The sequence below is a fragment of the Phoca vitulina genome, unplaced genomic scaffold, assembly GCF_004348235.1.
Source record: "Phoca vitulina isolate PV1807 unplaced genomic scaffold, GSC_HSeal_1.0 scaffold17, whole genome shotgun sequence".
Taxonomy (NCBI): Eukaryota; Metazoa; Chordata; class Mammalia; order Carnivora; family Phocidae; genus Phoca; species Phoca vitulina.
Window position 1 is genome coordinate 3,877,182 of NW_022589720.1, and position 27,925 is coordinate 3,905,106.

General features: G+C 46.1%; 1 protein-coding gene and 1 pseudogene across 1 annotated transcript in view; both read left to right on the plus strand.

Annotated features, from left to right (window-relative positions):
• ADAMTS16 (ADAM metallopeptidase with thrombospondin type 1 motif 16) overlaps window positions 1–27,925 on the plus strand; it is a 141,362-nt gene that overhangs the window by 66,607 nt on the left and 46,830 nt on the right. Inside the window, exons 11-17 of the mRNA XM_032415178.1 lie at window positions 4,253–4,348; window positions 9,480–9,628; window positions 10,955–11,127; window positions 12,875–13,005; window positions 14,950–15,073; window positions 15,475–15,719; window positions 17,622–17,757. Coding sequence (XP_032271069.1) covers window positions 4,253–4,348; window positions 9,480–9,628; window positions 10,955–11,127; window positions 12,875–13,005; window positions 14,950–15,073; window positions 15,475–15,719; window positions 17,622–17,757 — 1,054 coding nt within the window. The remainder of the gene's footprint in view (window positions 1–4,252; window positions 4,349–9,479; window positions 9,629–10,954; window positions 11,128–12,874; window positions 13,006–14,949; window positions 15,074–15,474; window positions 15,720–17,621; window positions 17,758–27,925) is intronic.
• On the plus strand, window positions 7,455–7,808 carry LOC116639249 (annotated as a pseudogene).

Below are 27,925 nucleotides of genomic sequence, written 5' to 3' on the forward strand. Positions count from 1 at the left end.
TTGGACAAATAGATGTGTATTTGGTGTACGCATGTTTACATACTTGTGTATAAATTCACGCAGCTATATGGCCACGGCTTCCTCTGTCCTCTGATGCCTTGTAGAGTGATCATTGGAACTAGTGATAAAGTACCCCATACTTGAAAGACAAATAATTGCGATAAATTAGAGATCCCATTATAACATCATTTGTGATGGCATTTTCAGTTGGTATTTTTGGTGAGTCTAATATCGACAGTTTGAGAAAATGGATCCAGGGACAGTGCACTCACAGTCGGGAAATCCCCCAATAAATTCCCAACACAGACATTGGAAAATGTTGGTTTTATTTGGGGTGTTAGGTTGTGATGCTTAACTCAACCAAGTCAGTATGGCTGAAATTGGTCTTCATGAGCATAGCTCTTAAATTATAACATAGACTCACAAGTGAGCACCTTCATTAAAGATTGGATTCCTTCGCTGCAAAGATGAAAAAAAGCATGGGCTGTCCATATGGACTTAGCTTTTTTCTTCCGAAGTATTAGTTATTACAAACATTGCATCTTCATCTAGTGCCTGTTCTGCTTCGTCAGCATCATCCAGGGCTTGGCAGCCTGACCCTGCAGTCTGAGATGCGGGGCTCCCAGAATTACTTTGAAATTTGATCACCTTAGTGTCCTGGGCACTGTTGTGAAATTGGGAGCTTCCCCCCACACCAGCATGTCTTACATTCCAGCTCCTTGGCCCTAGACGTATGATTTAATAGGGTCTTTGTTCCAAGAGGACCCTGAAATTTAATTAAGAATATAATGACATACAACAATAATGCTTAACGTAATACAATCATTGCACATTATTGTCTAGAATTAGTAGTTCAAAGTATGATAAGAAAGGATAAAACTGGTTTTTGGTTGTTCGGTCGTTTCATGGTCATTTTATTATCTAATTCTTTGAGGAACTAGATTTTTTATTTGTTTTCCAGGGTAGAGTGTCACGTTTTTGTGAAAAGTCAGTTATATCTCTAGGGTACCAAGGTCTCAAGTACTTTTCGATATGTTGAATAACAGTAGCATGGATTGTATGGTATTTCAAGGCTCTTCTAACTCTTGTCATTTGTTTCTGTCTGGAGAATTGCACTGAGGATTGAGCAGATCCCAGGGTGGGCTGAAATACATGGGGGGCACAAGCCAGACGCAGACTGGGTTAGTGGGTCACCTGCTTGGGGGCAAGCCACCACCTGCCTCCTATACTTCAGAGCTTTGTCCTTAGTGAAGGTAAAAACCATCACCTTTAATAGTATCTTCCATTCATATTTCTTTACTCTGCAAAATGTTCCAGAAAACTACAATGTAAGAATATTATGAAAATACTTTAGGGGCACCCGGCTCAGAGCTCAGTGGGGAGTCTGCTTGGGATTCTCTCTCCCTCTCCCTCTTCCCCTCCTGCTCATGCTCTCTCTCTCTGAAATAAAGAAATAAATATTTAAAAAGAAAAAAAAGAAAATACTTTAAATATTAAGGTCTAGATCTATATTTTCACACATAAGGTGGCCCGCCTATGTCATCTTAGATGTTCTAATGCTAACATTTCACTTACCATTATTAGTTTTTTACACGAAAAATGTTCCCACTCATTCTGTTCAAGGTTTTCATGAGAACAAACTAATAGGTGTTCGACTCACTCAGAAAACATGTATTGAAAGCCAGCTAGGTCCCGAGCACTGTGCCAGAGATCTATGACAAATACAAAAAAATAATTTCACATTTTAAAACACCATTTATTTTGTATCGTCTTGGATAATCTTTGCAACTGCCCCGTGAATTGGTACCACCGACTCCCTGAGGCCGTAGCCATGAAGCAGCGGAGAGCTGCATTTGGGCTGGAATCACCTCCATGGCCTTCGAGTGGGGAAGGAAGTGCATGCTGGCCCCATGCGTCTCGGGTACTAGGCCTGAGTTGGGCACGTTACCTACAACCACTTCATTTAGCTCCCAGGCCAAGTCAAATAAGCAGGTGTTGCCATCCTCATGCATACAAGGAGGACACCGGGCTCTGCTCCCAGATCTGCCTTCCAATCCACACCAGATAGGCCTGCCTCCTCGGAAGCCCAGTCCCTCTACTGGACCACTGTGTCCGTCTCCCGGCTGGCCTGACCACAGGGGCGGCCACCTCTTTCACACCCACCCATTCATCCATCCATCCATCATGCCTTCATTTGTTGATGTGTGCACACTCAGCCTCCTGAATTAGTAGGTCTCCATAGGCCAGCCAGGCAGCTGCTCTCTGCGGGCCACCACCTGAGGGCAGGTAGGCCAACCTGCACTGCTGAACAGACGCTGGTTCTGATCCGCCATAGTTCCACCCAGACACTGAGCCTGGGTCCATGAGCTCCGATTTCAAGGAAGCTTTATTTATATCCTGGTATTCGATCAAGTTGTCACCCTGCAAACAAACGGAGCTTTCCAGTTGTCTCTTTGGAGAGTTACAGACACTCAGGCCCCTGCTTTTATGGATTCCTTGAGGTCTTCTTACGGCTCTGGTCCCTACACGCTGTTCTGGCCGAGAACAGAGGCTCCAGCTCAGCATGCCAATTCATGTCAGAAGAGGCCGGGGGAACACTAACCAGCAGCGTGACACATTGCCCCAGTAACGCTTAGTGAACTTGGAGGGCTCACAGGGAAATAAATTTAACATTACAGCGATTGTAACCATAGGAGGTTATTTTGATACTTGCAAATAAATGCAATTGATACCCAAATTAAACCACTGAAAATTTACTTCTTACCATTCCAAGTTCCCAAAAGCTGATTTATTAGTGAGAGAGATACAGGCAGAAAATACATGTATGCCCTCAGTTTCTAAATATGTAATAATTAAGCTTAGGGAGGAGATTTGAGAATAGTTTGATGAAAGTAAAATTAATATTGATTATTAGCAATAAAACCCTTCAAAAGATCACTCACACGATGCAGAACAGCTCTGTGTGGGCTCATCTTTCAACACGATGAAACGGGGTGGAAGCATAAAGGGAGTGAAATGCCATCTTTGAGGCAAAACTATGCCGACTTTTGGCCATGTTGCATTTCCTTTATGATAAAGATCACCCAGTAGATACAGCCAGTAAATATCTTGGGAAATAATGCAGCGCCGGTTCAAATATGCAGAACAGTTGTGCAGATAATTTAAGAAATGTTTTCCTCGTGTGCGGTCAAAGCCACCACAGGCCTTCCTGAAGTTTCCATCATGTTCTGAGTCCTACTGCTTGCCCTTCACTAAGACATTCCTTTGGGCTCATAAGGTTATGGAAGGAAAACTCATTCCTTGCACTTGGAGAGACTTTCATGGTGTATAACACTCAAGATCTTGTTTCATTTTACTGCCCTGTCAGCCGTGTGGGTCTTCCCTTGCTCTGCACACACACTTTTTCCTTCACATCTTCCTTCCTTTGCACAAACGCTTTGTTCTTTGTCCCTTGAATGCCATCCCCTGCCCCCCCAGTAAACCACTCAAGCTCAGGAGTTGGCTCAGCTATCTCATGTTCCCATGAGTCCTTCTCTAAGTGTCCCTGCCTTGCCCTTCTGACAAACTCACCCTGCACTGTGCTCTTCCCCCGGGAGCGTCTCTTCCCACATGCATCATATGGCGACTTATAGGAAATTTCCCCCCCCCCCCCCCCCCGCCTTAGATGATGCTCCAGAGGGTAGGTCTGGGATGTATTCCTCATGGAACCTCACGGAACCTCCCTCCCTCCTAGCAAGGCAACTGGCATATTCCAGGTCTTCATCAAAGGTTGGGCATGGTGGGTGAGTGGGTGGGTGGATAGACAGACGTACAGATGGATGGTTGGATGAAAGGATGGACAAGCCAGAAAGTTTCATAATCATCTTTAATCTGGAAATGAGCATTCACACTTGGAGAGCTTAGTGAATGGCTGGGTCAAGAATGAATTATAAAACGTTAGGTTTTATCAGGTTTTTTAAATTTTAATTTCTGCAGTTTTCTGCAACTTCTGAATTAAGCATATTTTACTTTTTAATTTAGAAAATATAATTCTGTTACATTTATGATAAATACATATGAATAAATAAAGTTTCAGGGATGGAATTAAGTTGGGGCAAGTCTAGAACATGAGTCTCTGGGTCTTCTGTCTATCTACTGCTAAGTAGTTATCAGCTTTTAATTTATATCAGTTCTTTTCCCTAAATTTTTCAGTGATATTTTATTATAGATTTGTGGATCATCTGTAATACTAATGACCTTTTCTCCCCGGTAGGATATCTGTAAAGCCCTGTGGTGCCACCGGATCGGAAGGAAATGTGAGACTAAGTTTATGCCCGCAGCAGAAGGCACTCTTTGTGGGCTTGACATGGTAAGGAGCTAATCTTAGGTCATGAGTCATGTTCAGATGTCAGGGCCTTTCTACCCATGCATCTCCCCTCCTCCTGTGTCGGTATTTTGTCAGCCTGTGTTCCTCATTTCTATGTGCAAATTTACGCCCAGGTCAGAAGACGGTGTTTAATTTATATCAATACTGTGAATGGGGCTCCTTCCTCCTTTTGCCCCTTTCCCAATGATGTAATTGATGGGCTATCTGCAATTAGTAGATGTAGATGCCAGGTGACAGGCGGTGACTACATCCATTTAATAAGGGGAAACATTAAACTCTTGGCTGTATTTCAACCACATATAGAACCCGAGTTAAGTAGTATTGTTAAAGCTGCAGAGCATCAATTTAAAGACCCTGGGCAGACCATTCTGACTTACCGTGTCTCCTGGGAAAAAGGAGAGGAGCTTTGGTAGGGAAAAGAAGTACATTAAGAAAGAAATAAACAGCACATTTATTACTCACTGGGAGAGAATAATTTTGTTGTTGAAATTCAAAAATAAATTACCATAAAGTCCAAGAGTATGATTTTGATTCCTTTGACTCAACCTGTGATTGCATTGTTCTTTTTAAAATACAAGACCATTGAAAAAGATAGAGATATATTGGACCCAAATGAACCCTGTACCCATTTCTGTGCCACTAGGTGTGTGACCTTTTTAGTGACACTAACGCACATGAAAGAGATACATGTCTAAATAACACCGATCTGTTATGTGTAGATTCCAAAGCAAATGTATCACAGCCTGAGTCTATTTAAACGTAAGCACAGACAGCAAGGGTTAAACATGTTAACAAACAGCGCTAACTCGTGCATTCAGGTGAAAGTATTGCAACACTGACTGGGGACGTGAAGAGAGCTGTGTGCGCTTACCTGGGAAGGGCGCCCAGCGGCTACTTGTCCTGCACACGCCTCTGTGCTTTATCCGCAGTCCCCCAGAGTGTGGGGTGGATTCTTAAATCCTTCCAGAGATATAAGCAACAGTAGTTACATAACTTATAATCCCCCCAAAACTGAATAAAAATGCTTTTAGATTCTCAGAAGAGGAAAGGGACATGCGGATGCACCGCGGTGTGGAAATGCCCCTTGTCTCAGGAGGCCGGGGAAGCTGCCTGAGTACTAAGCTGCCGCTGGTCATCACTCTCTCCACATAATTGGCTAACATTTACTCTTCAGGTGATAGTTTGCAAAAGTGTCTCCATTTCCTGAAAGATTGTCCGCCCTCCCGCTGTTGCCCCTGAGTTTCAAGTCACACGGGCACGGGGTGCTTCTCCGTCGCCTACTTCCTGTAGGACTGATCAGAGCAGTGACCTTCCTCAGAATAACCTATATATTCTTACATTTTATTTACCCTGAAAGCACAGTTAAATTGATGGTCATTGGTATTTTTAAATTATTTTCAGTGTATTTCCAAATATGGGCCTTTCCTTCATATAAAAAAGAAATAGTGCATGCTAAGCCAGAACGCATGCCTAAAATTACTCAGGAAAGATGTGTTCTGCCCAGGGGCTGCACGGTGGCCACAGTGGGGCAGCACTGGAGGCTCCTGTGAGAGCTCCCTTTGCCGTTAGTTGTGTGTCTTCCTGTGTTATGGGTTCTTGTGTGTCCCTGAGGTTTATTGATTTAGGCGTGTGCATTACCAGAAGTCAGTATCTCAGTACTTACAGGATACCCAGAGCAGTTGGTGTGTCCTGGATGACTGTCAATAACCATACTGCTTCTGTGCACTTTCCTCCTGGGTGGGGGCCTATTTCCCTCCACTCTGTGCTGCCTTTGAGGCTTGTGCATGGTGGTAAATTGAACTAAATTGCATTTTGTAGTGTCAGACTCCATCCTTAGTACATCACATACTTTCAGTCCTCACAACCACCCTGTGAGGGTTAGCCCGTTGCAGCCCCCCTGGTGTACTCAGGAACCTTCCAGGGAAAGGACACTAGGGTCCTTTGTGCTCACACCATGGGAAATCCAGGACGAGGGTTTCGTACTACAGCCTAATGCATATGAAAGCAGATTCTAGCTCTCTAACAATCATGGGTCCCTAATGTAGTATATTAAACCACTCTCACGTTATATTTACACCTGGTGCTAGGTACTTGGTCTGTGTCATTGCATTGCATTTTGGGAACAGTTCATTCTGGTAGTTTGTACCATCCCTAAGGTTCTCAGGAGGATGTGCAGGCTCAGAGCACTTGAGTAACTTGCCCCGGGCCACACAGCAGCAGAACTAGTACAGACGCTCCTTTCCTCCCCTCTCCCCAAGTCCGCTGTTGTACTTTATCAGGGTGCTTCCCGTGTGTGCTGGGTTTCGGTGTGACATGCAGACTCTGGGGACAGCATCACAGCAGAAGCAAGCACACACCGTGCCATCTTGCTTGCTAAGGTAAAGCCTTCTCTCAAAAGCCACAGTGTCCATCAATAAATATAAAATGGTGAGAAACATGGGACGGTCCTCAGAAACTTCACTGGTGTTTCGGTGGAAACGTCGTATGTCTGTTGAACACAGGCTCTTCCCTGACCTGCTCACGGTGGGCTCCACAGGTCTGGGACCTGCGTGGACTTATACTCCAGGGCGTGTGTGTGCGTGTGAGTGCGTGTGTCCGTGCTTCTGTCTGCCCGCACCCTTGCATCCCCCCAACCTCCATGGCAGAAGGTACAGTGCTTTCTCCTCAGATTTTCAGAAAGGTTTTTTAAAATAACTTTTAAAAGGATAGTCATTTAAGGATACTCTGGTGCAGATAGCAGAAGCTGCATGGGCAAGGCTGCTCATGGCAGCAACAACTGTGACAGCTGCAGACGGGGAATCATGCAGGGGTCCAGGAAGAGAGCAGAACCCCAAATGCAGAATGAGAGACCTGTCTACACACTTCCAAGTGATGATCTCCAGACGCACTATTAGGTGGAGAAGCACATGGAAGAACATGTGCTGTGTGTGATCACTTACCAAAGACAAGGGAATACTAATCTGTATAAATACTTCCTTTCATTAAAAAATAAAGGGAATAAACCATATATTTTTTTAAAAGTACTTTGTGTAATTGTAAAACAAAATTAAACCAGCTCTTCCAGGGACGGCGTCCATAGGCATTCAGAATGGTCCAGCGTTTGACCTGACATTGTAGGCTGTCCTGCAGGACAGCCTCTAACAAAACTAGGCTGTCCCGAACCCCTGGTAATAGAATCGTTTACCTTTATACCCAGAAGGTTGGGAAAGCACCAAAATCTGCATGTGGCATCGGCCCAGGCTGACTTTGAGGAGTTCGTGCTGTGAGACCTAAAGTCCTTATGAGGTTGTCCAAAACGAAGAAACACGTCAGCAGGGCCTCTGGTGGTTCCGCGTGTGCTAAGTGTGTTCGTGACAGGATCAAGCGTGTTTTCCTTATCGAGGGGCATAAAATCGTTGTGAAAGTTTTGAAGGCCCAAGCACTGAGTCAGAAAGCTAAATAAAAAAATGAAGCTTTTTTGAGTAATAAAAAAAATCAAAAGTCTTAAAAAAAATTAAACCAAATTTTCTTAAAGTGATCCTTAAATACCAAAAGCAAAATCAATTTAACCAACTTGTTGGCTTAATCATAACCATCGAGGAAGAATTATTTCAAGTGACCTTAAAACCTGAAAACATTTTCTGAGTTTTCAACTCGTGGGTTCCTGTGTTCCCATTTTCTGTCTTTGTATTAGAAAGCTCCGACCAGATCATTCTTTTAAAATGGGACAAAACAATCACAACAGACACCATCTTTATCCATCGGTGTCCCTCTGTGTCCCTCCTTGCCCCAGGGCCCTGCCCGAAGTCCCCAGGAGCTGGTCCCTGCTTTGCCCAGATCCAGCTCTCTCCTTGGACTCATGAGGCCATCAGGGAGCAGACACCTTACTGTCAGCTGCATGCCCCTCATTGAGCTGAGGTGTCGGGGATTCTAGGACTTCCTTCTATCACCTGGGGTGTGGCCAGGAGGTAACAAAAGAGTGACTTATTTATTTATTTACTTACTTACTTCTCGGAAAGAATCAAAGAATTGAATGGATGAGGCTTTAGTCCTCAGAATTACTTATGTTCCATTTTTCTTCCCTAAATGATATTATACCATTTGTAACTGCCATTTCTGTGTGACAACAATGGTCAGATATCAGCAACTTGATATGTTTTCACCAAACACAACAATTTATAATGAAAGTATTATTGTTTTCCTCTTGGAAAGCCCCATTTTCTCGCCCAGAACAAATCTGGTGGTCCTCATCTGGGAGACAGACACACAGGAGACCTCAGCCCATCCCCACCCCGAGCCCTCGGGCCGGGCTCTGCTGCTCCATGCAGGCCAGCAGTAAGGAACAAGCCAGTTCCTTTTCTCCTCTCAGCAGATGGCCAGAAGATCCTTGACGTCTACACCAAACCATGGGTAGAAAACCAGCACCGCTGAACACAACGTTAGATGTTGTGTGGCCTTTACGTGTGATGGCAGCAAAGTAAACATGTGGCTTTTAGCTTGAACTAACATTGATGAGCGCTCCTCTTGAGAAAGAAGAGCTGATAGAATCCCCAGCCTCGTGGGGACGGATGGAGCTCCTGTGTGGGTTGTTTCATCTCCTCGGGAAGCGGTCTGACCTCTGACACGCATCCGCTAACAACCTCCAGGCTCTAGGCTCGGAGCCCAGGTGCTTGGGAGTGAAGGCACAGAGCACTGGCCAGAAATGACAAGGTGTTGAGTCATGTGGAACCTCCAGCTGGACTTTTCTACCCGAGACTCTGTCTGTTTCCAAAGAGCTATGAAAAGCACGTTGTTCCAGAAGAGGTTGGAGTTCACTCACTGGAGAGCTCAACAATCGGGCTGAACATCCGTGCAACACCACTTAATTAAATGTGCTGAATTCCAGCAGCTCAGACGTTAGAAAATGATTCTTCTCTGGATTGTCCCTCCGTGGGCATTTATAAAACCACGTTAGGTTTGGAAAGAAAAAAGCTACGTTAATTTTATTTGTATTATGTGCTACCCGAAGGTGGGATGTTGATGTCTGCCTGCCCTGCAGAGCTCCCCAGGGCTGAGCATTACGGCAGCCATGGACCCACCTGTCCATCCGTGAGTCACGTCAACCTTTCTTTCTTTCTTTTTTTTTAACTTTCAGTGGTGCCGTGGAGGACAGTGTGTGAAATATGGCGACCAAGGCCCCAAGCCCACCCATGGCCATTGGTCAGACTGGTCTTCCTGGTCCCCCTGTTCCAGGACCTGCGGAGGAGGGGTCTCTCACAGAGACCGCCTGTGCACAAATCCCAAGTAAGCACGTCGGCACGTCCTCCTCACGAGCGATTTCTAGGCTGTGAACCTCCCCGACAGCCTGCGTACGGTAATACTGATCCGTACGTCACATAGTATTGTAGGAATCAGTGGGAAGGTACAACCACATGGATGGAGCTGGAGGGTATTATGCTGAGCGCAATAAGTCAGTCGGAGAAAGACAGATAAATGATTTCACTCATATGTGGAACTTAAGAAACAAACAACAAAAGGGGAAAAAATAAGAGAAAGAGGGACAAAGCAAGAAACAGACTCTTAACTCTAGAGAACACACTGATGGTTAGAGGGGAGTACATGGGGGGACAAGAGAAACAGGTGATAGGGATGAAGGGTGCACCTGTAGTGATGAGCACCACATCTGAATATTACACTATATGTTAACTATACTGGAATTAAAAAAAAAAATCACTAAATAGGGAAGTCATTTTAGTCAAGTATTTCTCAAACAGTGGTATCTCTTCGGTATAACTTAAGATGCTTGAAACTACTTGACCATAGCACAGGGAAACAGACCCGGCAGTGGTATTCAGGAAATGGATTTTTACCACATTTATGTGAAATACCAAGGTAAGCAAATCAATCATGAAAGCATAGAAAAATGAATAAGAATCTGTAAGAACCACTTTTTATGTGCAAAAAGCCAAATGTTTGGTCTTTCATCCAATATATTTAGCTTTGCCGCCCGTGGTTTAATTGTGGCCTTCTGTGAGAAGACACAACCATCAGAGGTGGTCCCCAGTGCAGTGGGGTGGAGGAGGTTCCCAATCCTCCTTTTGCACCTCAACTGGTTTAAAACATGAGTCATATGACAGCTCTTTGGTCATGTCCTTAATGTGTGATACCCAATACGTCCCTTGCGTTGAGTGGGTGCCCTCTCCGGGTTTGTCCACATGGATTCTAGAGGGGTGAGCAGGTGCTCTTTGCTGTCAGCACCAACCGCCGGAAGGTCACGGCTTCTAAGCCGATCTGCTGACCTGGCCTGGCCGCAGGGAAGATGGTGGTAGAAGGTCCCTCCTCTATGGAGTGCGGGGAACAGCGATGGCCCCTGCCTTCTGCAGGGGTGCTGGGAACCGGTCGTGAACAGGCGGCAGTCAGGCCCACTTCCACATCGTAACTTGCCCTAGAGACATCAGTAACACGGCTCATGTTGTTCATGGTAAGAAAGTGCCAGGGTCCCCTCAGGGTGTGTACGCTTCTCCCTCGGTCACTGTGAGCCATTTAACCGGATCTGCTCCTCTCTCCAATGAGCCTAGTTTCCAGGGAGGGGGGAGTCGCTATTGAATGCAAGGTTTCTAACCGTTCCAGACCATCGCACGGAGGGAAGTTCTGTGAGGGCCCGACTCGTACTCTGAGCCTCTGCAACCGTCAGCAGTGTCCGCACAATAGCCTTGACTTCCGCGCCCTGCAGTGTGCCGAGTACAATGGCAAACGGTTCCGAGGATGGCGCTACACGTGGAAGCCATACACCCAAGTGGAAGGTAAATCCTAAATCCCTCTCCTGGTACCAGCCTCGCGCTTTGTTATCTGCACTCTTTCAAGAGTGGCATGATCTTAGCTGTGCTGTTCGGATAGACCGTGCTGCTGTGTGAGGTCGCTGCCAGGGCTCTTCGCCTGCCCCACGGCCACCGACTTCTGGTCTAAACTGGACCGGCTGCGTGGTCGGAAGATAACAAGCAACTAGAGAGGGTGTGCACCATACAGCCAGCTCTTCAAAGAAGTGACAAAGCTTTCAAAATACAGGATTTATGCATCATGGGTCAATGTTTTCCTCATTACAAATCACAGCAGTTGATGGTGATATCACTATAAGCATGTCACCCCATTGAACACTTATCATGGCCAGAGAATGGGAGCAAAACTTTAGCATCTTTTGGAAAAGCAGATCATTTTCAAGTGTACTATTTTCAAAAGTCTTGATCTAAACCAAGAAGGTTATTTGCACCATATGTCCGATTTTAATCTCTAGGTTGAAAGAAAGATCTATTAATCTTAAGATTAAAATACCCTGAACACGGTAGCTCATTTGGCAGTAATTTAAGGAGAAATTCAAAGAATAGCTAGTCATCTCGCTCTTTGAAACTGGGAATACTGAAATACATGAATCTCCTCTGAAGTTACCCCTCCCCAGCCCAATAGACATAATGTTTTCTTGCTGAGAGCTTAAGTCAGTACAGTCTCAAAGGGAAATTTTAAGCAGTTTCACACAAAGCATTTTTGGTTGTGTTTTGAACTCCTAAACTCAGTAAAATTTGAGCCAGTGAGAAATAAGTAGGCAGGAGAAAAAAGAGAAAGGACTTTGAAATTAGAGTCAAAATATGTGTGTTACTCCTGACTCTGCAATCCCAGGAAATAAATACATTTATCGTGGAAGCACATACTCAACTTGATTGTTAGGGTTATTCAGTTGGTTTCATCTTATACAATAAAGAAAATATTTGTAGATGAGTCTTGAGCCCATGAAAATTCCTAAGGCAGACTATATTTTCATCATCAACTCTTCCCTTCTTTACCAAGAAGAATGAAGGGAAAAAGTTTCTATGAAAGTCCATATTAATTATGTAAATCATAAAATCTTTGAAATAGATTATCAAGAGAGGAAGTCACCTTGATCTGCCATGCTGAAGTGTACAATAATACCTTTATTCTCCACGTTATCAGTGTGTTTCAACAATCATTATATTTATAGAAATCATTATCCTCTGGAGAGTTCATCTAAAAGTTATTCCTTTTATCAGTTCAGAAATATATATTTCATCAAATGCGTTAGCTATTAAGAAATTTGGTGATCATTTGAACTCTTTTATTACATTTTATTTGTGAGAATTTTCTATATTGCTCCTAAATGATAACGACCTTTTGCATTTCTACAAGAGCGTAGTTAATCATACTAGTAGTAGAACAGTTACATTGTATTCAAGTCAACAAATATTTATTGAATGCCTACTATGTGCCTCTACTGGGTAAAGAACAAGGGCAGGAAAGGACACAGCAGAGTAAAAATTAATAGTGAAGCCTTATACAAATTAAAAATTAAGGGGAAAAAAACCCAAGCCTCCTGAGACAACCATAAAAAAATGTCTTTGCAATGAGTATTGTGTGGAAGTTATTTTATGGGAAAAAAAAAAAAAAAAAAACCTTTAAAAAGTCTATCTAAAATTTAGAGCAAAAATGATCAGAGCTTAAGTATCTTTCTTATTTGTGTTTGTGTGTGTATTTCTTTTTAAGATCAGCACTTATGCAAACTCTACTGTATCGCAGAAGGATTTGATTTCTTCTTTTCTTTGTCAAATAAAGTCAAAGATGGGACTCCATGCTCGGAGGATAGCCGTAATGTTTGTATAGATGGGATATGTGAGGTAATAATGATTGTTCATTCATTCAACACACGTGTCCAGACAGTCTGCTTTGCGCCAGGCATCCTCTAAGGGGCTAAAGACACCAGACATTAAAATCCCACCCTTTCTCTCGGACTCACAGCCTGGTGGGGGGGCGGGATGCCAGATGAACACACACTGAGACACATGGGGTTTGTTGCAGTCGAGGTGCATACACAGGATGGGGAGTGGGGGAGAGCTGATTCCTTCCTGGAAGCGGATCTGGGGGATTTATGGGGCTCCTTGGAGAAGGGAGCTTCTGAGCTAGATCTGGAAGGGTGAGTTGGCAGAGGCGTTTGGGGGAGCAGACTCCTGCGAGAAGGCGTGGTTTGGTAGGCCCTGACTCAGGCATCAGAGTACCCGAGGGCAGGCAGGGCCAGGGTGCCGAGGGAGGAGAGGGGGCAGGAAGGGATGCTCAGAGGGTTTGTATCCTCACGTCAGCGAGGAACAGGCCCTGGGACCCGGGAGGAGCAGAGCGGGGGGCAGCCTGCAACAGCATGGGCAGCAGTGAGGATGGGGACAGCTTTGAGCCTGGAGGCCACTTGGCATCGTGCAGGGGTCTCTTTGGTGGAGGGACTTGAAAGAGAGGCTGGGGACAATTTGGTGGCTAAGTGGCCATAGAGCCCTGAGCTTGCCGCCCCATGCAGAGGTGAGATGGGGAAGGAATTCTGTTATATGCAGAAAGTGAAATCTTTACCGGATCAAATACATTGCATGTGAACAATGGGTTTTTCCTTGAGGTGACTCGGGTTGTGTACCCACGAGCCCAAGGACCTTGGGCTTCCTTCTAGATTTCTCTGAGTTGGATGACGGGGGTCTTTACCCTGAGACATCCCCTCAGGGTCATCCCCTGAGACACACAGTGTCATCCTTTTTAGTAGGTGAAGATCGACTCCGATCTATTGAGATTTCTTTCAGCTTTAAAATGTTCAGATCTCTGTCCATTTTGTCTAATTACTAGTTGACTTGTTAAATACTTCATTATTTTCAGGTATCCTTAATGATACAATGTCACAACCCCTTACAGTGTAGTTCTGAAATCCCAAAAGTAGCAAACAGAAAGTTTGTTCGGCTGCACAACGTAAGCTGCCCTGAATTTGTTTGCTGGCCAAAACCTGCCCTGAACTGATATGAGACTTTTTTTCAGTTTTATTTAGTTTGCTTAGAGTTATGATGCTCGCATTTTGCTATAGGAACATCATTTATGTGCTTTATTAGGGGTGCTGCCCTGGGCCCTGCTGGGACTCTCACATTATATGCATAATATGTTAATTACCTTCCTAAAATCCAAAAACCCTGAGTTTTGAAATGCATCCGGCCCGAAGGATTTCAAGCAAGGACTTGCAGGCGGTAGTTACTTTGTTTCTGAGTGGATTTTTTTACTTGTATATACTAACTCTTTGTTAGGAAGTGTAACACTAGCAGCACCACTGAGATTATAAAGAGCCCCTTAAGTTCTAGGACAGTAAACAAATACGCCTGTTACATAATTTACTGCTGGGAATAATTCCCACGTGGCGTGTGTTACTTCTCTGCATTGCACACGGCGATGCAGAGGCATGGCGGCATGGTCCAGGGGACCGTCCTGTGGACACACTGCTTGTCATTTCCACCAAGAAGAGCTTTGTGTCAGTCTGAAATGCACTGTTATCTCCAGCATGATGCTCTGAGAGATTTAACTGAGGGCTCCAGAGACTGAGGTGGTGTAGCCATACTGAAGAGAACAGGAGTCAGGGTCTCCTCCTTTGGACCCGAGAGTCGAGTTACAGTCTCGCTGTGCACATATTTGGTATCCAATAAATATTTGTGAACTACCCTGTGTGGGTGAAATGTTCTGCTGTCTCGGGGAGGTTTCTCACTGGAGGTTTGTGACTTTGCCCTTGTCGTCTTCTCTTGCACGAATGACGTGGGACCCCGGTCCCCCAGAGAGTCGGATGTGACCATGTCCTTGGGTCCAATGCTGTAGAAGATTCCTGTGGTGTGTGCAGGGGCAATAACTCAGACTGCACGACGCACAAGGGGCTCTATGCCAAGCACCACGGCGCCAACCGTGAGTACACGAAGCTGCCTGAAGGTGTGGAGACAAGATGGAGAGTGGAACTTCCTGGTGGGAAACCCTTGAGGTGCAGTGGGGACAGCAGCCTTAAGGGTCCTTCAAAGACCTACACAATCTCCTTCCCTGCTTTACTTGTCAAGCCTTTCCTTTGGATGGGAAGCAGTTGCTAGGTTACTATTAGTGAAAATGATAACAGTTCTGCTCCAATTAAAAAAAAAAAAAGAAAAAGTCACTTAAAGACCTAATGGAACTGACTGCCACACCAGAGCTTCTCCTGGTTCCCAATGTGGATCCTCAGGTTTTGGTGGTGGGGAACCCCAGGTGCGTAGGGATTTCACCTCGGTGTTACTGAATGAGAAACCACATTCTCCCCGATCCTGATTCCTTTACTGTAGAGTATTATCAGATGGTCACCATTCCTCCTGGAGCCCGGAGTATTCGCATCCACGAGATAAACGTGTCTACCTCCTACATCTCTGTGCGCAACGCTCTCAAAAAATACTACCTGAATGGACACTGGACGGTCGACTGGCCCGGCCGATACAAGTTTTCAGGCACCACGTTTGACTACAGACGGTCTTCCCACCAGCCGGAGAGCTTAACCTCGTCTGGGCCAACCAACGAAACACTGGTTGTGGAGGTAGACCCCAGCCTTCTCATCTTCGGGCTGGGATGCGGGGGTCTTCTGGCATTGGTGCAGATCGAGGGCTATGGGAATAATTTTAAATGCAGAGAATAATGTTTACAACTTGATGGCGTCTCAGAAACAAGACTAATGGGTACATTGAATGGGGCCATCGACTCGTTCTCTTTCCTTTCTTGGGGCCTCACCAAATTTGTATTTATGCACATAATGCAGTTCCTGTTTGGGGTTCTTTACAGTGGATTTTTACAAAAGTCTGCCCCTGTCCTGTAAGCTGTCTGGCTGTGAAAAGCTTGGACACTCAGGGGACTCTGCCTTTGCCTGTGTTTGGGGTGGGATCAGCATTCCACTGAATCCTGTGGAATGGGAGCGAGATGAGCACCCAGAAGCAAAGCCCCTGCTGTGCCCTCAAATGGGCCCTGGTGTGCAGGGAGGGGGCCACGCAGCCGCCTCCTGACCCATTGCCCTTCTGTTCTCTACCCACAACCACAGAGGCTCACAAGCTGCAATTAGTCTCTTCCTACAACATGATCTGTCCCCATGGGACTGGGCAGATGGAGGTGGCAGGCACTGGATATGCTAAGTCCTTACATTTTGTATTTCTGTGCACGGTTAAAGCACGTGGTTCAAAAGTTGCCCCACCAGCCCACAACTGGGTACACAGATGTGAGCCCCTCAGATGTCCCCCACCTGCTTTGGGGGCCAAGCAGCCCCCTCTGTTCTCTCATATCTTCCTGGGAGATACTTCCTCCAGGGGTCTGGGGGCAGTCGCCCCATCTGCACACATCCCACCTCTGTCTCCCCTCCTGACCCTGAGCTGTTCTCTTCACCCTGAATTCTTGCCTTGATTATTTCTCCCACCATCTCAGGCTTCAGCTGGAATAATCACACAGGAGGAGAGATAGGTCAAGTGTGAAGATGAACATGGCTTATTAGGAACTGTTCTGGATGGAAGAAGAGTTGCAAAGGCTCAGGATGTCAGGCAGGAGAACATCTCAGTGGCCTGGCCGTGCCGCCACCTGTCCGGGGCCCTCCCCTGTCCTACAACACCTTCAGCAACTAAGACTTGACCTGTGTTGTCAGGGAGGGGAGTGCGGTGCCAGCTTGTCAGGGAGGGGCCAATATCTTTACCCACTGGCACATCACATCAGGACCAAGAAAGGCTCTAAGACTCAGAGATGGGATTTCTACCAATGGATTAATGGTGAGGTTTCCAAAATAAAAAGCCTTCTCACTGAGATCAGTGGATCCGATACATTCATGGGTGAAAGGGAACTGGTCCAAATGATTGTGTTTCAAGCTAGGAGGTGAGGATTCCAAATATAAGGTGCCAAGCCACGGCTCACGGACAGGCTCAACCTGACAGATCTTTACTGATAAGATAGTTTTCTTCTGGATCTACAGGGTGCATGCCACTTGGCAAAAGACCTCTGCATCCGGTCACACTAGCAAGTCCTCTGACTTGGCTTTGATGGTGGCATGGGTGATGCCCACTCAAGAGTCCTGGGCTGCTTGGAATCACTAGGAAGTGGGACAGTGCCTTATAGGCATTGCTTTCTGATTCTCTCAGATGGACAGGACTTGCGGGGGATCCCAAGGAAACACTGGGGGACGTAACCAAACACTTTAGTTAGTTTGCAAAGGTGTTCAAAGCCTTGCATGGAGGAATATACTAAATGTAAAGCCAAAGAGTAAAATATCTACATTTTTCTAAATGAGCCTGATTCTCGCCGACAGTTCACTTCTGTTTAAAAAGTTCATATACATTTTGGAGGATGGACAGTGTTTCCCATTGTAACACTGATTGTTGATACTGATGTTTATGTATTATTTAAAAATTAGCTTACATTTATCAGTTCCATTTTAACCGGCTCTCTTTTCCCCCTTTTTATTTTACAGCTTCTGTTTCAGGGAAGGAACCCGGGTGTTGCTTGGGAGTACTCGGTGCCTCGGCTGAGAGGGGAAAAGCCTGGCAGCCAGCCTCGCTACACGTGGACCATCATCCGCTCCGAGTGCTCCGTGTCATGTGGTGGGGGTAGGTCACTTCTCACGCCTCCCCTGGTGGTGGGCACTGAGGGGCCCGGGTGCATTTGGGCCACGGGCACGCTGCACTCACGGGTCCTCACCGTGTCCTGGCAGGGAGCCCGTCCCCAGAGGGAGAGCAGAGAGCAGGGCTCTGAATGTCCCTCGAAGGCCTGGCCTGCCTTCTCCCATCATCTACATCAGCATGTGGCTCTGAGGAAGTCATGCACTGAATTGGCTTCTAATTTCTATCTAAGTGAAGATTTGATAAACAATAGTTTTGCTATTTGAGATTATTGAAATGATAGTCACTCCAGTTATTATATCTATCGTGTTGGTGATGAGAAATAGAAGCTTATGTTGAAAATACTGTGATACGGACAGAGGTTTTTGTCTAATGGTCTTGCTCAAAAAATATACTATGAAGTCGTGTATTGAAATTCACCCAGAAACCATATGAATTTTATGCAAATTGCAGTGGAAATGACTAGAAACAGCATGTCAGAGAGGAGAATTTCACATGACAGTCGATGCCTTGGTCATCTTAATACCATTAGAATTTGACCATAGGAATGTCTAAATTGGTAAAGGTAGCTCACTACAGGAACATTCTCAGCTAGAGCCAGACATACTGTCTGACAAAGAGTGGTGAGCAAATTTTTCAAATTTAGAAACACAATACTCAATTCCACCTAATATTTCAAAAACACACAAGTTTTCATATGGATATACAGATTTCAGCTTTGTGAATTCCAGCTTTTAATAATTAAGAAGTTAATTTAGAGAGTTGATATTTAAGTAAAAAGGTACACAAAATGGAGACTTGCATGAAGTAAGAATGTAATGAATAAAGAAAAAGTAAAACTGAATTCATACATTCTTAATAGTTGCTCTAATAAAAGACATAAAAGAAATAGAGAAAAACAAAGATTAACAAAAAAACGTAAGTCTGGACAGTTGACACTAATGTGTTTGACACACACTAATTCTCCCCATTATTAACTAAGAATAAAGTATTGAAATCCTATTTAAATTCTGACATTAAGAGCTTCCTAAGGAAAAGTCTGATTCCCTTCTGCACACAAGGAGAGCAAGCAAATGGCTTTAATTACAAAATAGAGAGTAGTATATGGGCCCCTCACGGGACGGGGCCAGACGAGCTACCATGTGCCGCCACTCAGGGAACGGAGGAATAGAACTATGTTCACAGGCATCCCCTGTGTATGACATGGGAAAAATTAATTTCTAATTATACTTATTTCTCTTCCCTTTCTCTTCTGATCTTAAAACAACCCCTCATGCTTTCACAGATTATATTGAATATATAGTTGATTTTATCCACCCCTATTTAGAGATATCTAATAGAGTTTGGTTAAATTAACAACTGAATCACAAAGCTTTATATTTGTGCAAGGACATTATGATTTTCAGAACTCTTCTTTGTACGTTTTCATTTGGTGGAAAAAAATAGAAAGAACTACATGGGAACGTCTGCAGAGGATGGTGGGTCTGCCCCTGTTTCTTTATGGCAGCTTCACTCATGTCCCCTGTTTGCGTGTCAGGCATTCCAAGGAGCACTTGGTTTTCTCAGCTTTTACCGAGTTACTTGTCTCAGGATCCCGAAAACGCTGAATGTGTGATTAGTGTACTTGCAAATCACCTAATTAGCCCTCAGTAATAATTCTCACATTGAGGTTTTTGGAAGAAATCAACCCAGAACCCATTCCATAATCATTTGCTTAAAGAATGGCATTATCGAGTCAGTGAATGTGTTGTTTGTTTTCAGTTTGGGTGGAAAAATGGATGGGAAATTAGGGTTTGTCATTCAACACCTAGATGGAGGGCAGGATGCGTGACCTTCAGCACCTCATGTAGGCTATGACTCCTCTGAGAGTCTTCCTGGTAGAAACCGGACCTGCCTGGGTCCCAAGACTCAGCACTTGGTCCAAGTACCCCTCACTGGCCACATGGGAACCGTCAGGAAGGGTTACACTGACCCTCCCCTGTTTCCGTGAAAGGAAACAGCATGCCTTCAACTCTCCTGCTCTCTCAGGGCCCCCCGGGACTAATTCTCCAGAGAAGCAAGAGGACAGTGAGAAAAACACTATTGCCATTTATTGAGCACCTGCTGTGTGTTTTCACACACGCGGTCTTGCGGAAACCCGCAGCAGGGTTTGAGAGTGGAAACAGGACGTGCTTGCTGGGGGCAGCTCTGGGCTGCAGGAGGGCACCATCCACAAAATCTTTGCAACAGCGTTTCATGTGCTTGAATCTGTAAGATTTTACGAGTATCAATGCATGGAAGCAATCATTATTCATGTCTTGGAGGTCTTGGTATTATTGCCCCTCATTCTGTAGAAACCAGAGGTTCAGAAGTTTCAGAAATTCCCCCAGATAACCCAGCAGGCAGTGTGGATTCAAACAACTCCACTGACCCCGTGTGCTTCCCACCACGGCCAAACTCCCAACCGTCCGCGTTGCTCATAGGCTGTTGTCCGTTCACATTCTTTAACAGATGATTCTACTGGGAAGCACGGTGATTTCAGCCTGCGTCTTCCCTTCACAGTGAGCATTTGCTCATCGATGGGAACGGTGGTACCCGGAACAGAAGCCTGAGAGGCGGCGAGTAAGATCCCCCTCGTGGATCAGTAGCGCTTCCTTTCATGACCACTTGAAGGTCAAGGCTTTGTCCTGTTCAGTCCTAACATGCGCTGTTTTTTTATCTATGTTTCATGGACTTGTCAGACCTCCCGCAGTAGTCTCAAATCACATGGTTATTTGCCAAGGATTAAAGACAACGATTCCTTTTCAGGTAGGGGCGTTTAGCTCCCCAGACTTGATTACAAGTGGTTGTCTTGATGTCTCGGTGTTTCAGGATTTGATGGTATCGGATGACACACATCTTCTGGAGATAAATCCTTAGTTACTTTAGGTTTATACAATGTTTTGTTCATTCTGTGCTGTTGGATCCTCTCACTACTGAAAGGTAGGCCAGGTTATTTAAAATCTGCATTATCTGAAAATAGCACTGAATGATTAACATTGGAGGCTGACCATTCAAAATGGGTCCGTTCTTGTGTTTTCAGTTTTACGAGAGAATAACTAAATTCACCAGCGAATCTGATAAAGAGCACTTTCTTGGGGACCTGTCTTCCTTTCTTGGGGACCTGTCTTCCTTTCTTGGGGACCTCGTTCAGCACATCACCCAACATTCTCAACCCAAGACAAAGGGAAGGAATGGGCACCAGTTTCATTTTATGTGCCCATGTTGTGTTTTCAGGATCTCTAGTTGCACAGACCTTCCGACATCCTGGATTATTAACTTTTCAAAGCATACTTTTCTTAGCTATCTCCCTGTGAACTTAGTATCTATAAGGAACCTTTAGATGACCCAGTTAGGGAATTAATGAACTGAGAAAGACACTTGGAAACTACCCCACCTCTTGTTTCATTCAAGAAACATGCATTACCTGTCATCAGTGGAGGAAACATGATGGGTTTTGTTTTGTTTTTGTTTTTGTTTTTTAAGAAGTGTCATTTCCTTCTCTATTCTAATGGACCCATCTCTCTCTGGAAAATAAGATTTTCTGACAGACACAGGGCAGGTCCGACCATTCATCTTCTTTCCTCTCAAGGTTCCCCTGCTCCTTTTTCCTTTCCACTCACTTTTATGATATAACCACATTTTTTATTTCAATGATCCTGTCTAGTTGTGCCTTGACTGGACTCTCAGCCAGTGTCTGGGCATCGGTGAGGGGTCTGGGCTTATACAGAGAGACAGGAAGCCAAGAATATAGTTCGCATAGGAACTGGCTTAGCTGATGAAGTCTGACTCTAAGGTGGACACTGTTTTCACATGGTAATGACATCACTAGACTCTCGTTGCCAATGTAAAAGCATCAGACATTTCTCAAAATTACAGATGCTGTTATTTTTAAAAATCAGCCTCTGATCCTGTTGGTTCAGTGCATTTCAAATAACTAATCTCAAATGGCTGATTTGCTTCCAAGTGAAATGCTTATTAAGATTTGGCTTATACCTACGTTCTAAACTCTCCAGTATGCTCCGTGCAATGTCTGGGGTTAATGCTTTTCTTTTAAGTGAAAATATTGATCTGATTCACAATTAAAATTTCTCAGACAAATCTTAGGGATGCCTGGGTGGCTCAGTTTGTTAAGCATCCCACTCTTGGTTTTGGCTCAGGTCATGATCTCAGGGGTGTGAGATCGAGCCCCACATTGGGTTCCACGCTCAGCCACTCCTCCGGCCTGCCTGTCCTTTGCTTCTGTACTCGTGATCTGATTTAATCCTGGTGAAAATGCCGTGAGACATCAGGTGTTATTCACCTTCTGATAATGCAGAAATGGAGGTAAATGCTAGACTAGGACTTGAAAGGATACTTTTATTTAAGCTCTTAAGTCAATCTATGCAGAATGCCCAGGATCTGGGCACAGCAACTGCATGGAAATGAACAAGTGAACATAAAAGAGCATATATTCTGCCTTCCAGGTTCCATCATTCCAACATGGCTGTGGGATCGAGCACCACTTGGATTTGTTTATCTTTGGTTTTGAGTCTCTTTTGTACCAATTTCCTATTTGTAAGTTTTCTTGTTGTTCTGAAATTCCCCTTGGGTCTGAGGAAAGGACTCGGTGCCCGGGTCTGGTGTCGCCTGAGTTGTGAGCGTGTCCCCACCATGCTCACCAATGCCGAGCTCCAGAACGCCCCCAGGCCTCAGGCCGTGGTCCCCACCACCCCACATCGGGATCACCGTCAGGTTCTTTGGCCCTGTTACAGCTGGCCTGGGTCTGGTCTGTTTTTGCTGTTTGCTGCATTCTCTCTGTGTTTAGGTTCTGTGACAGCCTGGAACAGACTTGGGCTGTGGTTGGTTGTGACTTTTGTTACATTTATTAGCTGCTGTGTCCTCAGGGTCTAGCAATGCGTCTGGCACGCACCAGCCACCAAGGATCTATTTGTCAAGTGGACAAATGCAGGACCTCGATGACCTTTTGATTTAGAAATACATGAAGGCCGTGTTTGGGAAAGGGTGATATGGGGTCATCCCACTGTTACCCAGAAACACGCACCCCTCCCCCGTGGGGGCAGCTTCCTCAGGGCTCCCTCGTTTCTTCCTCCCTCCTGCTCCCAGACACAAAGCAGGGAGTGGAGCCTGGAAATGCCTTCCATCATTCAGAATTCGGGTTCCCTTGCTTCCAGGCATTTACTCAGCTCCCAGTGAATAGAGTTTAAAAAATTGTCCTCCAGTGTATGAAGAGTTCTGAAATAGAAAATGGTACACATCTCTTTCTATCAAACAAGAGGTTACAATTTCTACCTGCATATCTCACGTTGGACGGAAAGACCGGGCCGGGAGGTGATGCACCGGGCCTTGCTGAGCTGGAAGAGATAGCGTGGTGTTTGTGACCAGCCTGCCAGGAGTCACGGTGAGGCCCTGCCTCTTAGAATCTCCTGACCTTATGAGCTACTTAAGCCTTTTATGCCTTAGTGAGCCCATCTATAAAATGAGGCTAATAACATAAACTACCTTATAGGGTTCCTTTAAGGATTAAATGAGAGACTACCTGTAAAGCTCTTAACACTGTGTCTACAAGTAAATGTCAGTCCCGGTTCTTCTGTTAATGTTACAGCTTTGCCTGAGAAACCGGACAGTTCAGGTTACTAAACTCTTGAGGCAGGAGGGAATCACGTCATGATGTTATTCTCCATGTGGCCCCAGGGCAGGGATGAGGGGCACTTTCCTCCCTATTTGGGATTATGTCGCCCTCCAAGCATGTGTTTGTGCACGTATGTGCACACACGTGTGTGCGGGCCTGTGTGAGTGCACACGCGCATCCCTGGAGAAGTGTGTGCATGGGCGTGCAGGCTTGTACCTGCTGCGGCTGAGGGGTCAAAGAGTGGCCCACCATCTTCCCGCAGGACTGGGACGGAGGCGGCGGGCAGGACGTGGGGGCAGCTTAGGGGCAGTGGTGTGAACGGAGGGCAGGAGGGACCGCCTGGAAGCTTCCTTTCGGGGAACAGACGACTCGGTGTCTTTGATGCGGGGAGGCGTACCTGGGACACGTCTTCTGATTTCTCCTCTTCCTTGCTGGAAACTGCCTCCCTTCTGCTGACTCAGGTCATCCGTCCGAGCTCCGTCCCGGCAGCCAGGATGATGTGGTGGCTCGTCATCCTGTGGCTGTTGGCAGTCAGGCCTCCTGATGTCCCGGGGCCACTTGCCCCATACTGATGCCCCAAGTTGTCACTCTGGTACTCTGAAACTCTCTTTTGTAGAGTTCTGTCTTCCCTTGGTAGCCCAAGCCTGGTGTCTTGGCATCCGTCGACACAGTGTACCAGCCTATAAGATCCTTCCTTTCCCAAAGAACAGACTCCCCAAGATCTTGAGTATGCAGATCCTACACTTACGGTGAGCAAAAGTCTCTGATGAAGGACCCAAGGAAGCCCTTTGAAAAAGGAGCATAGACAGGAGCGCCCGGCGGGCTCAGTCAGTGAAGTATCTGCCTTCAGCTCAGGTCGTGATCCCGGGATCCTGGGATCAAGCCCCGCCTTGGGCTCCCCACTCAGCAGGGAGCCTGCTTCTCCTCTCTCTGCCCCTCCCCTCTGCTAGTGTTCTCTCTCTTATAAATAAATAAAATCATTGAAAAGAAGAAAAAAAGACACTGTACATAGGCTTGAGGGTCGTTATTTTGCTTAATTCTTAGGTCTTGCCATGTTTCCTGCAGGTGAGGTTACTTGATGGTGGACAGACAGGTGAACACAGTGTGGGGAGTACACCCAGGAACGCACATCGGAGGGGAGTACTCAAGGATCTGATAGGCATCACACAGAAATTAAGGCTAACAGTCAGGGGTGAGAGAAGAAATTTGATTGTTCTTAGCCAAGCCAGTGGGCACAGATTTTCAGGTCCTTGAGCACAGCGAAGACCCCATCTCACATGATTCCCTGTAGCTCTGGCTGAGTTGTGAAAAATTGTTTCTTAAAGCATCACCTAAACCTGTTCTCGAGTAGCCAGGCCAGGTGACACCTGGACACTCCCCCGGGGGGCAGATGTGCTGTCTGGGCACAGCCCACGGAGTTGTGAGGTGGAGGGAAGCAGACTGGGAGTCGGCCTCCCTCGCCGCCCTCTGCTGAGGAGGGAATTTGAGTGTGCGTGTTTGCCTGCGTGCACAAGTACACGGGCGTGTGTTTTATGCGGCCTCTGCTGAGCTCTCTGGTTTGGTTTTCTCTGTTTCTGTGTCAGTTAACGGTTGCGAGGTAGATCAAAGATAAACCAGAATTTCAGCTCCGTGGGCACCCCTTGAGGCTTTCGATGCTGAGCCTTCTGGGGAGAATGAGAGGGCAGGAGGAGAGAGAGGCCAGGGCAGGTGGGTGGACAGGCTGGGGGCCAATTGTAAGTCCCCAGAGGGTCACCTGGGCAGTCGGGCCCCTCCCGCCCCCACCTCTCACTGCCCAGTGTCCGTGATGTCAGCAAGACAGATGTGCATTTTCATGTTGTCATTAGTTTTCTTTACAAATGCCGTAAACAGATAGAAAAGAAGACAAACCACTCTCTGACCCAAGGTCACTGTGAGGATTTTAATAAATTCCACCCCAGGTCTTTCCCACGTACAGCCCTTCCTGGGTGCACCCTTCTCTAGACTTGACGGTGACCCCCTGCCACATCACTACACTCTCTGTTTCCACCATTGGCAGAGAGTCTCTTCTAAGGTTTTGAGCAAACAGCCCATTTTTAATGTGGTGGTTCAGATTCTGGAGCCAATATCCTCAAGCATTGTTTATAATGCTTGTCACAGTGATTTCAACAAACTGTAACAATGAGCCCCCTGTGCCCCCAAAAAATTCCTTAGTAATTACAGATTTAGGCTCCATGTTTTGGTGGGTATTCTGAGGGCATCGTTCCTAAACGTCTTGAGCAGAGAACACGTGTGAGCGCACGTGCGTGCACACACAGTCCTGTTTGCTTGTGGGCACAGATTTGGAGCGGTGGCGTGAGATCTGAGGTATGGAGTTGTAAAGAATCCGATTTCACCCTGCGGGGCCTGGCTGCCTACCGGTGTAAGATCCCTGCCTGTGTGGGAAATCCCGTGCAAGGGTAACTGAGGCGCGGTGGGCATCGTGAGTGGCCCCAGGGCAGCAGCATCCTCATCATGCAAGAACTTGGGAGAAATGCAGATTCTGGGGCCCACGCCAGCCCTGTAGAACCCAAAGTCCTCAAATCCCAGTTTGAGGACGCATCCAGGGGTCTTCTCTCCTAACACACTGTGTGGAAAGCCCACTTGCGGGCCCCCGCCCAGAGCCCGAGGCCCTCACAGGCACCTCTGCAATCCGGTTCAGGAACCACAGGGAAACCCACTTCCCAGGGAGAGCGGCTGAGAGAAGACAGGGACTTGAGTGAATACCCTTCAGTGTATAAATGGCAGCCTCAGGATTGCCCACCAGGGACTATGATGGTCCGAGGGCAGCTTGATGCTCTCCGGGAGCGGAGTTAAGATGGGTTAAGTGGATGGCCAGGAGGAGAATTACAGACAAGAACTTTCCTGGAAAACACCCAGGACCCAAGTCAGACTGTTAGCATCTCCTCCCATGTGATTTTAATCAGTCATTTTGAAAAAGGAGGAAAGCAGTTCCCACTAACAGGATCCCAGACCTGCTTACTGATGTTGGTGGATGATAACTGAAGGCAGCTCTTTGACTGGCTTCGGAAGCCGCTTGGAAGCCAGGTCCGAGGTGGAGGAGGGCCATGATGGGCTCTGCCCCGTGGGTGTCCCTGCAGGTCCCCGCGGGCAGCTCACATCCTCTCTGCAGGGAGGCTCCTGCCAAGTGCCAGCCCCATGTGTCCCACCAAGCCAGAGCCCCCCCTTACTCACACGGGCCTTTGCTTCAGAGGAGCGGCCCCTCCTTTCCGAAGCTGACACTCCTCAGATACCCTGGACCTTGTCACCACGATTCCTCACCACCAGACCGGCCCTTCCTCTCCTTCTGTTCCTGAAAGTGCTCAGTCCTCCCCAGCCGTGGAGGGACACCTTCTTCCTTCTCCCATGCCCTCCCTTTGTCCCTTGCCTTCGCTCCTGTTCACGAGAATGACCCTCCTTTCCGTCCATCTGACTGCCTGCCCTCCTGACCCTCACTCTTACGTGGATGCTTTGGAATAATTTAACTAGCATTGGTATTATTTCTTCTTTTAGATGTGATGGGATCTATTTGCAGCATCTGACTCTTGCATTTTCAGGAATTAGGTCTTTGAGACAGTTTTGTAGTCTGTCTGGTAATTAAACCACATAGATTGTTTCTCTCTTCTGTAATTTTGCTAATTCAGAAAACCATATTTTTCTGTAAGATTTTAAATATTATGCTTATAAATTTGAACAAAGCGCCCTCATTAAATTCTCTTCATTTCTTCTGTGTAGGATATTTTCTTATGCTCATTTCGTATCTAGCATATTTGTTCTTATTCCTTATTTTCTTCATTAAGTTGGTGTATCAGCAGCAGGTTAACCAGGAAAACGTGTCATTCTAGGTATGTCATGGCGGAAGGTATTTAATATAAAGGATCACTTGCTTATAAAATATTTGGAGGGTGGAGGAGTAAAGGTCAGAGAGAGACACCATTAGCTCTCAGAGTCCCTCTGGCTATTTAAGAACCAGGAAGTCGTAGAACATTCCAGAAATCACCCGTTAGGAGTAGAGCCAAGCCAGCCTTGGCACAGAGGGTTCCCAGGAAAATGCCTGCATTACCGCAAAGCTCCTGCTTGCCAAAGCACATGCTCAGACCCGCCTCAGCCAGGAGGGTGGCGATGCATCTCTGACCTTCTCCCGCCCCATCCTGTGTTCCTGCCTCTCCTTGGTGGGATCTAAGCCAGTCTCACGGGCAAGAGGTCACAACCCCCTGCCCAAAGTCAGCTCTTAGATTTTCCACTTTCCCTTTTGTAACACAAGTTTTTGTCTGGAATCAAGTACACTGGCATCTGTTCGTTTTCTAATACACTGATTTCTGTTTCCATCTAGATCAATTCTTTCTACTTCCTTGAGCTCTTTTTCTCATATCCTCATTCGATCTTACATTCATTGGTTTCCGTTCTTATTTATCGGTATAAGTATTTCCGACTGTGAACAGTCCTCCAAGTGGGATGTGCGACATCCCACAAATTCAGTTTTATACCATG